This window comes from Mastigoproctus giganteus, chromosome 12, assembly GCF_048544385.1.
Source record: "Mastigoproctus giganteus isolate SK-2022 chromosome 12, ASM4854438v1, whole genome shotgun sequence".
NCBI classification, from domain to species: domain Eukaryota; kingdom Metazoa; phylum Arthropoda; class Arachnida; order Uropygi; family Thelyphonidae; genus Mastigoproctus; species Mastigoproctus giganteus.
Window position 1 is genome coordinate 127277992 of NC_143586.1, and position 19634 is coordinate 127297625.

A 19634-nucleotide genomic window follows, 5' to 3' on the forward strand; every position below is an offset into this window, starting at 1 on the left:
CTTTCTTTGCAGAATGGGAAAATGTACTTTTGATGTCGTTGCTTGTTGAACCGCTTTATATTGCATTTGGTACAAGTCGCACAGTAAAATTGCCGACATGACATCCATTGGATTACTGCTTCCTGATCTACTTTACAACAGAAGCACGTGGGAGGGCTTGTCGAAATTTCTGATTCTGCCATACTTTGCCTTTAGGTTGAAATTTTTCGGACTAATTACTTTTCTGCGAAGAATTAAAACCGCTTGTATTTTATATGTTCTTTTGACAATGGTCTGCCTGTGGGAGTCGGAATAAGACGGGTTATACAGTACCTTTATGTGCACTTCTGAGGATTAGTATAATACAACCATTGTATTTTCTGCTGAGAGGGGAGTTTTTAAAGCTGAAAGAATAAGAGAGTTTAATGTACCCTGGGGGGTTCAGCAGCACAGGGCTTTGTGACTTCTCAAGGTTGACCATGATGTCACCATACGCCTTTAGGGCACTAGTGTTTGCTAGCTGTATACGGGTTAGAGCTAATATAATGGAAGCATTAGCAGAAGTATAAAACATGAAATACCTGTTTGTTTGATGATGGAGATGATGGCTCATCTGTGTTGGGCGGAAGAAGAGGAATCCATTGGTACTTGAATCATGCTGTACGGTCAAGGAGAAGTAACTAAAACTTGCTCTCTATGAAGAGCATAAACGGACATGACATACATCAACTTGTGCAAGTGCAATCTTGATGTAGATAAGAAAGTAAGAAAATACACATTACATACAGTCAAGTATGCTACAGTGAACGACGCTACAATGAACACAGATGCTACAACGTATGCGGAGGAACACTATCTAATCTTCCTGTTTTGATTAGAGCATCAGTTATCATCTTTGTTATCGTTTGTAAGGTTCAGTTTTTAGTTTAGTTCAGTTATCTGCTTATTTGTCCTTTAGTAGTGAAAATATATTTTTAAATTATTCTGCTATATAATTTTAGCCATGAGCTGGCAAAATAGAGTGAGAAAGCTAATTAACTTAGACATTAAGAAAGAAATAATTTCCAAGCGAGAAAGTGGAAAAAGTGTAGAAGATCTAAGTGCTGAATATGGTATGACTAAAGCAACATTCACTACAATTTTAAAAAGCATAGGTCGTGAAGAGAATCTCTAGGTTAAGCAGTTCATGTTGTAATATCATGAAAAAGATGGAAAGTCTTCTATTAGTGTGGATTAATGAAAAACAAATGGCAGGTGACAGTGTCAGTGAGGCAATTATTTGTGAAAAGGCCAAACAATTGTTTGAGGAACTTGGTGCTAAGGCTCCTGGTTCTGTGAAGGAGTTTTTTGGCACCAAGAGGTGGTTTACCGGATTTAGGAAAAGGACTGGATTACACAGTGTTGTGAAGCATGTGAGGCTGCCAGTGCAGATAGGGATGCTGCTGAGAAACATTGTGAGAAATTTAAGAAAATAATTGAGGATGGAGGCTTTCTTTCGCAGTAGGTGTTTAACTGCAACAAAACTGGCCTTTTCAGGAAGAGAACATATACCACGCAGAACATATATCAAGAAGGAGGAGACCACCTTGCTTGACCATAAGCCAATGAAAGACCGGCTTACATCGCTCTTTTGTGCCAATGCTTCGGGTGACTGCAAGGTCAAACCACTGCTAGTGTACCATTTGCAGAAGCCCAGAGCTTAAAACATCAGGAAAAACCACTTGGAGTTTTGTGGCATTCCAACCACAAGGCTTGGGTGACCAGGAGTCTTTTCTCCGACTGTGTGACTGTTTGGCCCCACTGTCCGTGACTACCTTAGGGAGAAGGATCTTCCATTGAAGGCTCTTTTGGTTATGGACAATGTTCCAGCCCACTCTCCTAATTTGATGGAAGAATTACCAGATGAGTTCAGTTTTATCAAGGTTCACTTCTTGCCACTTAATACGACGCCTCTCCTCCAGCCTATGGACTAGCAGGTGATTGCAAATTTTAAAAAACTCTAAACTAAGGCACTGTTCAGGAAATGTTTCGAGGCCACTTCTTCCAGTGATGTGACTCTAAAGGACTTTTGGAAGGGTCACTCCAATATAGCAGATGCTGTTTTCTTAATTGTGGTTGAGTGGAAGGAGGTTTCTGTTAGGTGCTTGAATTCGGAGGCCGGGATTCAAGCCCATCACCACCAAATATGGAGGATGCAGAAAGGTCAAGGGAATGACCACCGCATATTCCTGGAGCAATATGGCCTTAGTTGCTAATGCTCCTAAAAACCAAATAACAAACAAATAATAGTCATCTAGTTTATTTAGAAAAAATTTCTCCAAAGTGAGTTTCCCTCCCACTTATTCCAATCAATGTTGGGCAGATTGAAGTCACCCATAATAAGACATTCAGTATAATAAGAAACTGTACAGGGAAATAGAGTGCGCCAGTAAATCAGAGTCTTATAATGGAGGATTTTAATTTCCCAGATATTGACTGGAATTTGGGGGCTGCTCACTCACACACTAGCAAGGCTTTTGTGGATTTACTGGATGATTGTTTTCTACATCAGCATGTTCGGGAGGCAACTAGAGGGAGTAATACTCTTGATTTGATTATCAGTAGTGATTCTTCATGCATTAAGAATTTGCAAATAAATGAACCACTAGGTGGAAGCGATCACAGTGTGCTGAAGTGGGATTTACTCAAAGAGGTAACTACCATTAGGGGTAAAGGGAAGGGTTATTGCTTTCGTAAAGGCGACTACAATGGACTGAGACAATATTTAAATTCTATACAGTGGGACCAACTGATGATGTTACCAACAGCAAATTCAAAATGGGAAGCATTCAAAGAACTTATCTTGGAAGCTATTAGGCTTTACATACCAACTAAGAAATATTGTTCAAGATTTAGGCGTAAATGGATGTCAGATGAACTAATGAGACATATGGCAGAGAAGAAAAATGCATGGGATACATACAAATTAACATGTGACACAGAAGCCTATGATAGATACAAGTTGATCTGTAACCAAGTTACAAAGGAGGTTAGGCAGGCGAAGGCAGATTACGAGAAATCTTTGGCAAGGGATGCAAAGAAAAACAGCAGAGTTCTTTACTTATGTAAACTCTAGAAGGGGATGAATCAGATTGGTCCACTTGATATCAATGGGTCAACTGTTGATGATCCTGCGCAGGTAGCTAACAAACTAAATGAATATTTTGCATCGACATTCACACACGAGGAGTTATTCAGCGAGGGGAATGCCAGGGGTGTATTCAAACTCTGGCAGTAAGCTAGAGAATCTTGTAATAACTGAGAGTAAAGTGGAGGAGAAATTGTTGAAGATAAAGAAAAGAAAGGCACCTGGGGTGGATGGGATCTATTCAGTTATATTAAAGGAGGCAGCAAAGGAAGTAAGCAAACCCTTAGTCATAATTATGAGAGCTTCCTTGGAATCAGGGGAGGTACCCACAGACTGGAGATGTGCAAATGTGACCCCAATTCACAAAGGAAGATCAAAGGCTGACACAAGTAATTATAGACCTGTGAGTTTAACTTCTATTCCAGGAAAATTAATGGAGGCACTGGTTAAAGAAGCACTGCAGGATCATCTAGACAAGACTTGTTACAGCTCGGACACAGCATGGTTTTGTTAAGGGGAAGTCTTGCCTGACCAATTTGATTGGATACTATGATGCAATCACAAAAGAACTGGATGCAGGGAATAACTTTGATATTATATACTTGGATCTTAGAAAGGCTTTTGATACTGTTGCACATGGAAGACTGCTGCACAAATTGGAGCAGTGTGGCATTGGAGGCAAATTGCTGCTATGGATAAAGGGGTGGTGGAGGGGAGACGACAGAGAGTGGTAATCAATGGACACTGCTCATCATGGACTAATGTTATCAGTGGAGTCCCTCAGGGTTCAGTGTTGGGTCCATTATTGTATTCTGTATTTATAAATGATATTGACGATGGTATATCAAGCTTAATGTCCAAGTTTGCAGATGATACGAAGGTTGGCAGGGTTGTCAAGGACACTATTGACACTATGCTGATGCAACAGGATCTGGAAAGGTTGAGCAGATGGGCTGAGAGGTGGAAAATGAAGTTTAACATTGACAAATGTAAAGTACTACATATGGGAAAACAGCAACCCCAGAGCAACGTATCAACTGTGTGGTACTACACTGACAGTGGTAGAGAATGAAAGGGACCTGGGGGTGGTTGTGCAGGCAGATATGAAGTTCTCTGAGCAGTGCAGATGGGCTGCAAGAGTAGCTCATGGTGTATTGTCAATGATATATAGAAATTTTTCTAGCAGGGATAAGGAGGTGATTATTCCCTTGTATAAGGCAATGGTCAGGCCACACCTAGAGTACTGTATACAGGTCTGGAGGCCTCATTTCAAGAAGGATGTAGAGCTGCTGGAACGAGTACAGAGAAGGGCAACATGATTAGTGAATGGAACAAAGGGGTGCTCTTATGAAGAAAGGCTTAAGTTTTGCAAATTACAGTGTCTGGAGTCTAGGCACCAGCGAGGTGATCTGATAGAGGTGTATAAAGCCTTGAATGGTTTGAGCATGCTCAATGCTGATGGGATTCTTCATCTTGCTCAGAATAATCACCTGAGAGGGCATAAATTCAAATTGAGGAAAGACAGATGTAGGATAGACGTGCGGAAATTTGCCTTTAGCCAGCGGGTGGTTGGTTGGTGGAACAGACTTCCATCCCTTGTCATGGAAGTTGATAGCCTAAATAAGTTTAAGGCTCAGCTGGACAGGTATTTCAAACAAACAGAGGGGTGTAGTGGAAGTTGGTTTTTTTTTTTTTTTTTTGGCTGATGCTGCATAAGCTCGCTTTCTTGCATCAAATGCCTCTACTAATGCTAATGCTATTCACATAATTATAGGGTATATTAACCTTACATGACACAAATATTGTGCAAAAAGTAGGAATCTCACAGAGAACAACCGTTAATTGAGAAACATCACCCAGTACTTAGCCATATTCAAGGATTACTGCAACAGAGTTAAAGACGCATTTGAGGCGACAACAACTTATCACGTGATGCAGAGCAAGGCGACAGTTGCCAATCACATGATAAAGACCATGGTGGTACTGAAATTGTAGTGTCGCCATGCGTTTTGCCAAGAGCCATAGTTGATAATATAGAATAACTTGCTAATATGAAATCCCAACTGTAATTTGAAAACAAGAGCCACTCGACAAATTTTAATGTGAGTTTCATGTTCGGCAGCATGAAATTAGTCAAGAGTAGATATTTTTGTTTTTGTAACATTTTACTTGTTGACCAGTGTAATGTGTAAATATCATACAAATGACCTGGAGATCGTAATAAAACTTTTCATTTAGTTAAGAAATACAAAGATATGTATAGATGTTTAATATTGTAATTTTTTTATTAACATAGAAGGGCAATGAAAGGGAATTGTGGATATAATTTATGTTTCTAATTATGTTTGAGGAGCCGACCGGGCTAACCAGGTGGGTAAAGTGCCTGCCTGGCAACCCAAAGGTCGCGGGTTCGAATCCCGCCTCGGGCTTGGATCAAAGTACTGCAAAAACCTTGGGAGGTGCACTATGGCCACAGAAGCTGATGCGCCAACAACTACAAAAAAAAAAAAAAAATGTTTGAGGAAAATATTTGTACATTTTTGTTTCAGAATGATGAACCTTTACCAGAAGATACACAAAGCCACACAGTGCTTAGAATACTTCACTACACATCAGTGGAAATTCAAAAATGGAAATTTCTTTTTGCTGCTTGATAAGATGTCAGAGCAAGACAAACAGGTAAAACTGATAACTACAAAACAATTCTTAGGAATTATTTTGCAGCTATTGATTTATTTAACTGTATTTTCATAATTTCATAGAAACTGTAATGTGAAGTTTGATTTTTCATATGAGGATATTAACAGATTATATAATTTTCATACAGAGTGGTATTGGGAGTAACATGCATGTAGAAATATTGACAGATTGAGTTCATATACTACCACAAAAAATGTACAGTTTATTGTAAACCTTTGAGCATTCTGATGCATGTCAATCTGCTGCAGTAATATAGTTGCAGTAAGTTTAGAAACCCATCTGGTTGTCACTAGCCATACAGTATAGAGTATAAAGGGAATTGTGGGAAAATTAATAGAATTTATTTATTTTTTTGTAAAATATTGCCCTTTGAACTTGAAAGCATAAGGTATAATGTAAAACTAGATAGCGTAATACGTAGCTCTGTTATTAGGAATCTGTTAGCTTAGTATAATATTGTCAACTAATCAATTAAATTTATAAATCTTATTAAATTTCGTTGTTAATTAAATTGTATTTAAACAGAAATCATGCCCCAGACTAGAGCACAAAGTAGCTGGAGTGCTGTGACTCGGGGGAGAACTGAAGGGGGGAAATTCTCCACCGCATCACAGTCTAAAAAAGGTGCAAAATGCGAAATTTCTGTAGGTCTTTCTGAAACAGGACATGATCTAGCAAGGATCGTGCCCTGTTCTGCACCTAGCACACACACACAGACAAGGAGGATGTCTTTCTGTGCATACTAGGTGCAGAGAGTACCAATAAATTAGGCAGCAACTCAGCATTCTAATGGTCTATGAGAATTTCAGATGTCAGGTAGATGCCTTCATAGGAATTAAAATGGAGAGCCCATAAAGCTATCAGCTGCTTAACACAAAACTAGAGCTCACACTTGTGCATCAGGCAACATAGCGACAATCTTCAGGGCAGAATATGCAGCTCCCAAAGAAGATAGTTATTGTCGGTAACTCAACTGTCAGGGAAATGGGAAATATATTGCGCAAAAAGGAGAGGTGGAATAGGACCAGGGTATGACTGCCAGGGACAAAAGTTGATGATGTTGTAGAGCAGATCACCTTTTAAGGGCACAAAAGGTGATATTTTTTATACACATTGACAATTAACATTAGCATTAGTTGAGGCATCTCACGAAAGAAAGCAAGCTTATACAGCATCACCCAAAAAAAAAAAAAAAAAAACCTTCCCATTTCACCCATCTGGTCACTCAAAATGTTTGTCTAGTTCAACCTTAAATTTGTTTAAGATATCAACTTCCACAACAACAGATGGAACTCTGTTCCAGCAATCAACTACCCACTGGTTAAAGGGTAACTTCCACACATCTATTCTACAACTGTCTTTCCTCAATTTGAATCTATGCCCCCTCAGGTTCTTAATCTGAGCAAGTGGAAATATTGCATCAGCATTGAGCCTGATGCAATATTTCAAATCATTAAAGGCCTTATACACCTCAATCAGATCACCTCACTGGTGCCTTGTCTCCAGATGTTGCAACTTGCAGCACTTAATGCTCTCTTGGTAAAAGCACCCCTTTGTTGTTCTCACCAACCTTGTTGCCCTTCAACAAAGGGATCCTCCTTTTTTCTCTTAGCAAAATTCAACAAATCACCTCCTTTTTTCTCTTAGCAAAATTCTTATATATCATTGACAAAACTCCATGACCTGCTCTGGCACTGCTCAGAGAACTTCATATCTAATTGCAAAATTACCTCCAGGTCCTTCTCATTCTCCACCTCCTTGAGTGTAGAATGAAAAAGACCCTGAGTGCCACAGAATTGGTACTCTTGGGTTACTGCTATCCATATGCAGTACTTTGCATAAAACAATAATGACATTAAGTGTAGAAGATCTGCAGACTTACTAACAAGCACAAATCAATGTTGAAAAAAGTAGGGAGTTAGGTTTAAATTGGAAAGTAATAGTAGTAGTAGTAGTGGCATGTGATGCAAGAAAGCAAGTGCATGAGCTTATGCAGCATCAGCCAAAAATATCACACCATTCTCTCCAAATGCCTGTCCAGTTCCTCCTTAAATTTATTTAACCTATCAACTTCCAAAACGACAGATGGAAGTCTGTTCCAGCAATTAACCACCCGCTGGCTAAAGGCAAATTTCTGCACATCTATTCTACATCTGTCTTTTCTTAATTTGAATTTATGCCCCCTTAGGTTTGTAATCTGAACAAGTGGAAGGATCCCATCAGAATTCAGCGGGCTCAACCCATTCAAGGTCTTATACACCTCAATCAGATCACCACACAGGTGCCTAGTCTCCAGCCACTGTAATTTGTAGAACTTAAGCCTCTCTTGGTAAGAGGATCCCTTCATTCCCCTCACCAATCTTGTTGCCCTTCTCTGTACACGCTCAAGCAAATCTACATCCTTCCTAAAATGAGGCATCCAGACCTGTACACAGTACTCAAGGCGTGGCCTGACCATTGCCTTATACAGAGGGACAATCACCTCCTTTTCCCTGCTAGCAAAATTCTTATATATCATTGACAAAACCCCATGACATGCCCTGGCAGCCTGTCTGCATTGCTCAGAAAACTTCATATCTGACTGCACAATTACTCCCAGGTCTTTTTCATTTTTTACCACCTTAAGTGTAGTACCACACAGTTGGTACGTTTCTCTGGGATTACTTCTACCCATATGCAGTACTTTGCATTTGTCAAGGTTAAACTTCAGTTGCCACTTCTTAGCCCACTTCTTTGCACATGGAAGACTGCTGCACAAATTGGAGCAGTGTGACATTGGAGGCAAATTGCTGCTATAGATAAAGGGGTAGTTGAGGGGGAGAACACAGAGAGTGGTAATCAATGGACACTGCTCATCATGGACTAATGTTATTAGTGGAGTCCCTCAGGGTTCAGTGTTGGGTCCATAATTGTTTTCTGTATTTATAAATAATATTGCTGATGGTATATCAAGCTTAATGTCCAAATTTGCAGACAATACAAAATTTGGCAGGGTTGTTACTGACGCTATGCTGCTGCAACAGGATCTGGAAAGGTTGAGCAGATGGGCTGAAAGGTGCAAAATGAAGTTTAACATTGACAAATGTAGAGTACTACATATGGGAAACAGCAACCCCAGAGCAACTTATCAACTCTGTGGTACTACACTGATAGTGGTAGAGAATGAAAAGGACCTGGAGGTAATTATGCAGGCAGATATGAAGTTCTCTGAGCAGTGCAGATGGGCTGCAAGAGTAGCTCATGATGTCTTATCATTGATATACAGGAACCTTTCTAGCAGGGATAAGGAGGTGATTACTCCCTTGTATAAGGCAATGGTCAGGCCACACCTTGAGTACTGTATACAGGTCTGGAGGCCTCATTTCAAGAAGGATGTAGAGCTGCTGGAACGAGTACAAAGAAAGGCAACAAGGTTAGTGAATGGAACAACGGGTTGCTCTTACGAAGAAAGGCTTAAGTTTTGCAAATTACAGTGTTTGGAGACTAGGCACTGACGAGGTGATACGATATAGGTGTATAAAGCCTTGAATGGTTTGAGCATGCTCAATGCTGATGGGATTCTGCCTCTTGCTCAGAACAATCACCTGAGAGGGCATAAATTCAAATTGAAGACAGATGTAGGATAGATGTCTGGAAATTTGCCTTTAGCCAGTGGGTAGTTGGTTGGTGGAACAGACTTCCATCCCTTATTGTGGAAGTTGATAGCCTAAATAAATTTAAGGCTCAGCTGGACAGGTATTTCGAACGAACAGAGGGGTAAAGTGGAAGTTTTTTTTTTTTTCTGGTTGATGCTGCATAAGCTTGCTTTCTTGCATTATATGCTTCTATTAATGCTAATCTGCCCAAATTATCTAGATCCTGTTGCAGTAGCACACTGCCATTACTATCATTAACAACCCTGCCAACCTTTGTATCATCTGCAAACATCAAAGGCGGATACTGTTGGGATAGCAGAGACGTGGTGTCACACAGATATAAGGAATGCAGAATTGGAATTTGGGGAGTGCAATGTGTATAGACAGGATAGGAAGGGAGGAGGTGTTATGCTGTTAATTAAGAAAAACATAAAATCAAAAGAAGTGTATCCAGTTGATATAGATGAACAGTGCACTTTTGAGTCAGTTTGGTGTGACATAAGCACTGCGAAAGCAAAAATAAGAGTATGAGTGTGTTTTAGGCCTAATGACTTGAATGAGTACAATGAACAGAGAAATAGAGTGGGCTAGTAAATCAGAATGTCGTATAATGGGGGATTTTAACTTCCCAGATATTGACTGGAACCTGTGGGTTGGTCACTCACACACTAGTAAGAATTTTGTGGATTTATTGGATGATTGTTTTCTGTAGCAGCATGTTCGAGAGGCAACCAGAGAGAGTATTACTCTTGATCTGGTTATCAGCAGTGATCATTCGTGTATTAAGAATTTGCAGATAAACGAACCACTAGGTGGCAGTGATCACAGTGTACTGATGTGGGATTTACTTAAAGATATAATTACCATCAGGGGAAAAGGAAAAGACTTTTGCTTCCGTAAAGGTGAGTACAGTGGTCTCAGACAGTTTTTGAATTCTGTACAGTGGGATCAACTGACAATGTTACCAACAGTAAATTCTAAGTGGGAAGCATTCAAGGAATTAATCATGGATGCTACTAAAAGTTTCATACTTATTAAGAAATATTGTCCAAGGTTTAGGCCTAAATGGTTATCAAATGAACTAATGAGACTCGTGACAGAGAAGAAAAATGCATGGGATGCATATAAATTATCAAGCGACTCAGAAGCCTATGGCAGATATAAGCTAGTCTGTAATCAGGTCACAAAGGAGGTTAGGCAGGTGAAGGCAGATTATGAGAAATCTTTGGCAAAAGATGCTAAGAAAAACAGCAAGAATTTCTTTACTTATATAAACTCTAAAAGGAAGGGGATGAATCTGATTGTTTCACTTGATATCGATGGTTCCACTGTTGATGATCCTGTTCAGATGGCAAACAAACTGAATGAGTATTTTGCATCTACATTCACACATGAGGAGTTATTAAGGTTTGAAAATGGCAGAAGGTTATCAAATTATGACTGGATAGATCCTGTCCATCCCAGGTGCCTTTCTTATGTTTAACTTCAACAATTTCTCCTCATTAAACATAAGAAAGGCACCTGGGATGGACCGGATCTATCCAGTTATATTAAAGGAGGCGGCAAAGCAACTAAGCAAACCCTTAGCCATAATTATGAGAGCATCCTTGGGCTCTGGATGCAAAAAATAATTTTGATATCATATATTTGGATTTCAGGAAAGCTTTGACACTGTTGCGCATGGAAGACTATTGTACAAATTGGAGCAGAATGGTATTAACGGTAAGTTGCTACAATGGATAAAAGGATGGTTGAGTGGGAGAAGACAAAGGGGGGTAATTAATGGGTGCTGATCTTCGTGGACTAATGTTATTAGTGGAGTCCCACAGGGTTCGGTGTTGGGTCCACTGTTGTTTTGTATATTTATCAATGATATTGATGAAGGTATTGATAACATCAATGATATTGATGAAGGTATTGATATTATCAATGATATTGATGAAGGTATATCAAAGTGTCTGCAATTCTGCCCAGACACGATAAGAGGGAGTAAATGATGAGAGTCTTGTCAATCAGTTTGGCCCTGAAGAGACCGTGCAAGGCTCGTGGGGAGGAATTTTTTTTAGCGTGGTCTGTGCTTGCTAACAGGAGAGATTGATTCTACAGGGATGGAATACACTTAAATAGAAAGGGTACAAGAATATTTGCTGAGACTATCGAAATGTTAGGTGAGTTGGAAAACTGATAGCTTGGGGGATTTATAGAGTAATACATTGACAGTAGCCACAGGTAAAGGTGAAAGTGATTCTTGTGTGCTTGTATTAAAATGAGCATCAGCAGCCTGGAAAGGAAGTTGCTTCAGATATCAAGAACTGCTGGAAGTAATTGTGAAACAAGTAAATACGTGGGCTACGTTAGGGTAACTAAGAATAGGTTCACTTATACTTGCATGTACACCAATGCTAGGAGTGTAGTAAATAAATTTGATGAATTTGAAGTGTTGGTCAGGACATCAAAGGCAGATATTGTTGGTATATCAGATGTGGTGTCACACAGTTATAATGAATGTAGAATCGGAATTTGGGGAGTAGAGTGTGTACTGAAAAGATGGACAGGATAGGAAGGGTTATGCTGTTAGTTAAGAAACACATAAAATCTAAGGCAGTGCATCCAGTTGACATTGGTGGACAGTGCAATGTTAAGTCAGTTTGGTGTGAAATAAGCATTGGGAAAGCAAAAATGAGGGTACGACCGTGTTATAGGACTAATGACACTGATGAATACAGTGAACAGCAATATAGAGAAATAGTGGATGAGTAAATCAGAATGTTCTATAATAGGGGATTTTAACTTCCCAGATGTTGGCTTAACTTGTGGTCACAACCAGAGGGGGTCATACTCTTGATCTGATCATCAGCAGTGATTATTCATGCATTAAGAATTTACAGATAAAGGAAAAAATAGGTGGCAGTGATCACAGTGTACTGATGTGGAATTTACTTAAAGATGTAATTACCATCAGGGGTAAAGGGAAGGGTTTTTGCTTTCATAAAAGTGACTGCAGTGGTCTCAGACATTTTTTAAATTCTATACATGGGACCAACTGATGATGTTACCAACAGACAATTCTCAGTAGGAAGCATTCAAAGAATTTATCCTTCAAGCTACTGGGCTTTTTATACGAACAAAGAAATACTTTTCAAGGTTTAAGCCCAAATGGATGTCAGATGAACTAGCGAGACTCGTGTAAGAAAAGACCAACAGATGGAAGTTTGTTCTAGCAATCAACAATGATAGATGAAAGTTTGTCCTAGCAATCAACCACGTGCTAGCTAAAGGCAAATTTCCACACATATATTTAACTCTCTTTCCTCAGTTTGAATTTATGCCCCCTCAGGTGCATAATCTGAGCAATAGGAAAAATCCCATCAGTATTGAGCTTGCTCAAACGATTCAAGGCCTTATATGCCTCAATCAGATCACATTGCAGGTGCCTAGTCTCCAGATGCTGCAAATCGCAGAACTTAAGAGTTTCTTTGTAAGAGTATCCCTTCGTTCTACTCGCCAATCTCGTTGCTCTTCTCTGTACTCATTCCAGCAGCTCCACATCCTTCCTAAAATAAGGCCTGCAGACCTGTATGCCGTACTTGAGGTGTGGCCTAACCATTGCCTTATACAAGAGGATTATCACCTTCTTATCCCCGCTAGCAAAATTCTTGTATATCACTGACAGAATCCCATGAGCTATTCTTGAAGCTTGTCTGCACTGCTAAGAAAACTTCATATCTTATTGCACAATTACTCCTGGGTATTTTTCATTGTCCTCTATCCTGAGTGTACTACTGCACAGTTGGTACATTACTCTGTGGTTACTGCTAACTATATGCAGTACTTTGCATTTGTCAATGTTATACTTCAGTTTCCACCTCTCAGCCCATCTGCTCAACTTTTCTAGATCCTGTTGCACTAGTGTACTGTCATTACTGTCACTAACAACCCTGCCAATCTTCATATCATCTAAAAACGTGGACATTAATCTTGATATACCTTCATCTTCATCAATATCATTGATAAATACAGAAAACAGTGGGCCCAACACCAAACCCTAGGAGACTCCACTAATAAGATTAGTCGATGCAGGACAGAGCATTGATTACCACTCTGTCTTCTCCCATTCAACCATCCCTTTGTCCATAGCAGCAACTTGCCCTTAATGCCATACTGCTTCAATTTGTACGGTAGTCTTACATTTTCAACAGTATCAAAAGCTTTCCTAAAATCCAAGTTTATGATATCAAAATTATATTTTGCATCCAGTTCCTTTGTGACCACATAGTATCCAATCAGATTTGTCACACTAGACTTCCCCTTAACAAACCCATGTTTTGTTTTAAGTATAACTGAAACCTTGTCTAGATGATCCTGCACTGCTTCTTTAACCAGTGACTCAATTATTTTCCCTGGAACAGAAGTCAAACTAACAGGTGTGTAATTACTCGTGTCACCTTTTGATCCCCTTATGTGAATTGGGGGGAGGCATTTGCTCATATCCAGTCGAACCTCCCCTGAATCCAAGGATGCTCTCATATTTATAGCTAAGGGTTTGTTTCCTTCATTTGCTGCCTCCTTTAAGATAACTATCCTAGTACCCTTTCTTATGTTTAACTTCAGCAATTTCTCCTCTACTTTGCTCTCAGTTATTACAAAACCATTTAGCTCCCTGTTAGAATTTATTAAGCTTCTGGACTCCACTTCCCTAGAGAATTCCTTATGTGTGTGCACATAGATGAAAAATACTCATTCAGTTGTCAACTACTTGATGAGAATCATCGACGTGGACGTATCGATATGAAATGGACCAATCTAATTCATCCCCTTCCTTCTATAGTTACGGCGCCTCCGTAGCCAGGTGGGAAGGAGCAGCAGTGCGCAGCACATGTTTCTTGATTAGACCGGGGTTCGAGCCCGTCACCACCGAATACGGAGGATGCGGAAAGGTCAAGGAATGACCACCACATATCCCGGAGAAATATGGCCTTAGTTGCTAATGCTCCTAAAAACCAACCAACCAACCTTCTACAGTTTCTATAAGTAAAGAAGTCTTTGCTATTTTTTTTTTTTTCTTTGCCAAAGCTTTCTCATAATCTGCCTTACCTTGCCTAACCTCCTTTGTGAATTGATTAGAGATCTTATTAGAGTAGCTTATTATCTTATATAGAGTAGCTTATTATCTACCACATTAGCAAGGGCACATGACGTAAGAAAGCAAGCTTATACAGCATCGGCCAAAAAAAAAAAAAAAACCTTCTCGTTTCACCCATCCACTCATTCCAAATGTTTGATTACTTCTGCCTTGAATCTATTTAAGCTATCAACTTCTACAATGGCAGATGGAAATGTCTGTTACAGCAATCAACCACCCGCTGGCTTAAGGCAAACTTCCGAACATCTAGCCTACAACTGTCTTTCTTCAATTTGAATTTATGCACTCTCAGGTGATTATTCTGAGCAAGAGGAAGAATCCCATCAGCATTGAGCATGCTCAAACCATTCAAGGCTTTATACACCAATCAGATCACCTTGCATGTGTCTAGTCTCCAGATGCTGTAATTTGCAAAACTTAAGCCTTTCTTTGTGAGAGCAACCCATTGTTCCATTCACTAATCTTGTTGCCCTTCTCTGTGCTCATTCCAACAGCCTTCTCTACATCCTTCTTAAAATGTGGCCTGACCATTGCCTTATACAAGGGGATAATCAATATACATGATAATGATATACAAGAATCTAGAAAAATTCTTGTATATCATTGACAAGACACCATGAGCTACTCTTGCAGACCGTCTGCACTGCTCAGAAAATGTCATATCTACCTGCACAATTACCCCAGCTCCCAGGAAATTGCACTACACTTTCATCGTTATCATATGTTCTGTTATAAGAATTAATTTTGAATGCCTTTGTTGATATTTTTATAAAGAACGTTTCTGGAGGTCACTACCATAAAACAATAAAAACGATTTTAACTTTCCGGGTTATTGGGCTTTTCTGTTAGCACAATCTATTATAAACGAGTAGAAAACTCGATCTTATTGCATTTGCAATAATACTGATAAGAATTTTCTCTTCATTTCTATTTGCTTATTACACTAATGAAGGGAAAGGGCCCAACGGAAAGTGCAAGTGCTGGCAGTGCTAAGAAATGAAACCAAATTGATTTAGAAATGGAGATGATTAATTAAGGAGTATGAATCAGGACAAAGTTTATCATCTATTACACAGAATTAGGTCTCACTGCTTCAACAGTGAATACTATTTTAAGGAACAGTGCACGTATAAAAGAACATGTTAAAGGATCAACGCATTTAAGATCATCAGTGATCACAAAACAGCGTTCAGGTGCTATATCAAAGATGGAAAAGCTATTAATAATATGGATGGAAAATCAGATTCAGAAGCAAGTGCCCCTGAATCCAGGGGCCATTCAGGCAAAAGCAAGAAGTATTTATGAAGATATCAAGGATAAGTACAGCAAACCCCAAGCCAAGTTCATGGCAAGCAACGGGTGGTTTAATAGAATCAAGCATCGCGCTGGTTTCCACAATGTTAAAGTATGTGGTGAAGTCGTCAGTGCCAATTCCGCAGCTGCAGAGAAATTTTGTGATGTGTTGGAAAAAGCCCCTTCTAAATCTCCACACCCTTCAACTTCTACAGCGGCGTGCTTATCAGCTGGAGAGTTAATTCTGGCAACGATGCTTGAAAAGTAAAACTTGCTGAAGTTATTGTAATTTTGTACTTTTGTAATTTTTCCTGCTCATGAGGTAAAAAAATTAAATAAGTAATTCTATTTACATGTTCGTCAAATGGTTCTTTTTTGATTCAATAAAATTTGCGAGTGCTGCATAAAGATTTAGGGAAATTCCGACTTATGTAAAATTCTGACTTATGTAGAGTTCCACAGAATGCAACCCTTACATAAGTTGGGGAGTGGCTGTACTGAAATACGAGGTTTGATAAATAAGCACACACTCTTCTTTACCCTCATGACAAAATGTGAAAAATATGTAAAGTATTGAACGAGCAGAGTGATGCATTTTCCTGTGTTAGTTGTATATCTGCCAAAGAAATAAAGTTGCAATCTGGCAAAGATAATAGGTGAAGTAGTGTCAGGATTTTATTTCTCAATCTCTTTATGTGAAGGCAAAAAAACAAAGAGTACCACACCTGAATCTTGACTGAAGCATTCAGCCTCTCTATAGCAGACACCACAGGGGCAGAAGAAAGTGGTTTCTGCTTTGCTGAAAGTGGTTTCTGCTTTGCATGTAGATAGTGAATTTAATTAAGAAAATTAAATTCACTGTAATTGGTTATTTAACACAGGCATTTTTAATTGCTTATCATTATACACTTGTGTTTCAATTAATTTTTAATAAATAACAAACTTTTATTTGTGTTATTTATTATAAAACATCATTAACGTTTAGAAAAAAAAATGAATATAAATTGCTTTCTTTAGAGTATTTCATTTTTACAATTTCATTTTCATTGTGGATAATTAGATAGCTTACTAATTTTACTTCGTATTCATTGTTTTTTGCTTACATAGAATTCTTTTAATGTGTTTAGGTAATATAATGTGTCAGCATATTTTTTTTTTAAATTTGGGATCATGCTGTTGTTCATCCTCTTTAGGTTCTTCATTTTCCATAAATTCTTTATTGTTCATAAATTCATTTAAAATATTTTGACGTCAGTGTTTATGCCTTCTACCACTACATTAGAGCTTACAGAAATATAACCATCGCCACTCAGTAAAGAATTTTCTAGTGTTCATAGCAAGCCATTAAGTACACAGGTTCAGCTGCATCTGCAGAGTCACCATCACACTGACTAACACTGAAATCAAATCTCACTTTGTGGAAGCAGATTTTAATTGTAGAGTGGTTCCACTAGTGTTGCACTAATCCAGATTATAGATTGCAGTATAGCTTGATGAAGAAACGTTTTGAACAACTTTTCTTTATCAAGTTTTGAAATCAAGTGTTTAAAAACCATTTGTTGATATTTCACCTTAAAGTTTACAATTATTCCTTGATCTAGTGGCTGAGAACCAGATGTCACAATGGGAGGAAAAAACACTGTTTCAACATTATTCAGTTTAATCTGAGATGTGGCATTGTTAAGAAATAAAGTAACTTTTCTATTCTGGCAAATCATTCCTTTATCCAACCAAATCAACCATTCTCTTCCTAGTCATCCAAGCCCTTAGCATTAGCATTAGTAGAGGCATATGATGCAAGAAGCAAGCTTATGCAGCATCAGCCAGAAAAAAAAAAAACCCACTCCCATTTCACCCCTCCGTTCGTTCGAAATACCTGTCCAGCTGAGCCTTAAATTTATTTAGGCTATCAACTTCGACGACAAAGGATGGAAGTCTGTTCCACCAACCAACCAACCAACTACCTGCTGGCTAAAGGCAAATTTCCGCACATCTATCATCAATCTGTCTTTCCTCAATTTGAATTTATGCCCTCTCAGGTGATTATTCTGAGCGAGAGGAAGAATCCCATCAGCATTGAGCATGCTCAAACCATTCAAGGCTTTATACACTTCTGTCAGATCACCTTGCCGGTGCCTAGTCTCCAGACACTGTAATTTGCAAAACTTAAACCTTTCTTCGTAAGAGCAACCCTTTGTTCCATCCTCTAATCTTGTTGCCCTTCTCTGTACTCGTTCCAGCATCTCTACATCCTTTTTGAAATGAGGCCTCCAGACCTGTATACAGTACTCTAGGTGTGGCCTGACCATTGCCTTATACAAGGGAATAATCACCTCCTTATCCCTGAGGAAATTTCCTGTATATCATTGACAAGACACATGAGCTACTCTTGCAGACCACCTGCACTGCTCAGAAAACTTCTTATCTGCCTGCACAATTACCCCAAGGTCCTTTTCGATCTCTACCACTGTCAGTGTAGTACCACAGAGTTGATACGTTGCTCTGGGGTTGGTTACTGTTTCCCATATGTAGTACTTTACATTTGTCAATGTTAAACTTCATTTGCCACCTCTCAGCCCATCTGCTCAACCTTTCCAGATCCTGTTGCAGCAGCGTACTGTCATTAGTGTCCTTAACAAACCTACCAACCTTTGTATCATCTGCAAACTTGGATATTAAGCTTGATATACCATCATCAGTATCATTTATAAATATCGAAAACAACAATGGACCCAACCCTGAGGAACTCCACTAATAACATTAGTCCACGATGAGCAGTGTCCATTGATTACCACTCTCTGTCTTCTCCCCCTCAACCATCCCTTTATCCATAGCAGCAATTTGCCTCCAATGCCACACTGCTCCAATTTGTGCAGCAGTCTTCCATGTGCAACAGTATCAAAAGCCTTTCTAAGATCCAAATATATGATATCAAAGTTATTCCCTGCATCCAGTTTCTTTGTGCCCACATCATAGTATCCAATCAAATTGGTCAGGCAAGACTTTCCTTTAAAAAAACCATGCTGTGTCCGAGCTATAACTGAAATCTTGTCTAGATGATCCTGCAGTGCTTCTTTAACTGGTACCTCCATTAATTTTCCTGGAACAGAAGTTAAACTCACAAGTTTATAATTACTTGTGTCAGCCTTTGATCCTCCTTTGTGAACTGGGGTCACATTTCCACATCTCCAGTCTATGGGTACCTCCCCTGAGTCCAAAGAAGCTCTCATAATTATGGCCAAGGGTTTGTTTACTTCCTTTGCTGCCTCCTTTAATATAACTGGATAGATTCCATCCACCCGGGTGCCTTTTTTATGTTTATCCTCAACAATTTCTCCTCCACTTTCCTTTCAGTTAGTACAAATTCATCTAGCTCACTTCCAGAGTTTACTTCACCTCTGGCATTCTCCTTCCTGAATAACTCCTCATGTGTGAATGTAGATGCAAAATACTCGTTTAGTTTGTTAGCCACCTGAGCAGGATCCTCAACTGTTGAACCATCAATATCCAGTGGACCAATCTGATTCATCCCTTTCCTTCTAGAGTTTACATGGGTAAAGAACTCTTTTCTGTTTTTCTTTGCATCCTTTGCCAAGGATTTCTGATAATCTGCCTTTGCCTGCCTAATCTCCTTTGTGACTTGGTTACAGACCAGCTTATATCTATCATAAGCTATGATGATGATGCAGTCACAAAGGAACTGGATGCAGGAAATAACTTTGATATTATATACTTGGATCTTAGAAAGGCTTTTGAT

General features: G+C 39.1%; 1 protein-coding gene across 1 annotated transcript in view; it reads left to right on the top strand.

Annotated features, from left to right (window-relative positions):
- Nucleotides 1–694: 694 nt before the first annotated feature.
- Nucleotides 695–19634, top strand: part of LOC150077408 (fatty acyl-CoA reductase 1-like) — a 28726-nt gene continuing 9786 nt past the window's right edge. Inside the window, exons 1-2 of the mRNA XM_090385891.1 lie at nt 695–816; nt 5656–5785. Of these exons, the coding sequence (XP_090242017.1) occupies nt 695–816; nt 5656–5785 (252 nt within the window). The remainder of the gene's footprint in view (nt 817–5655; nt 5786–19634) is intronic.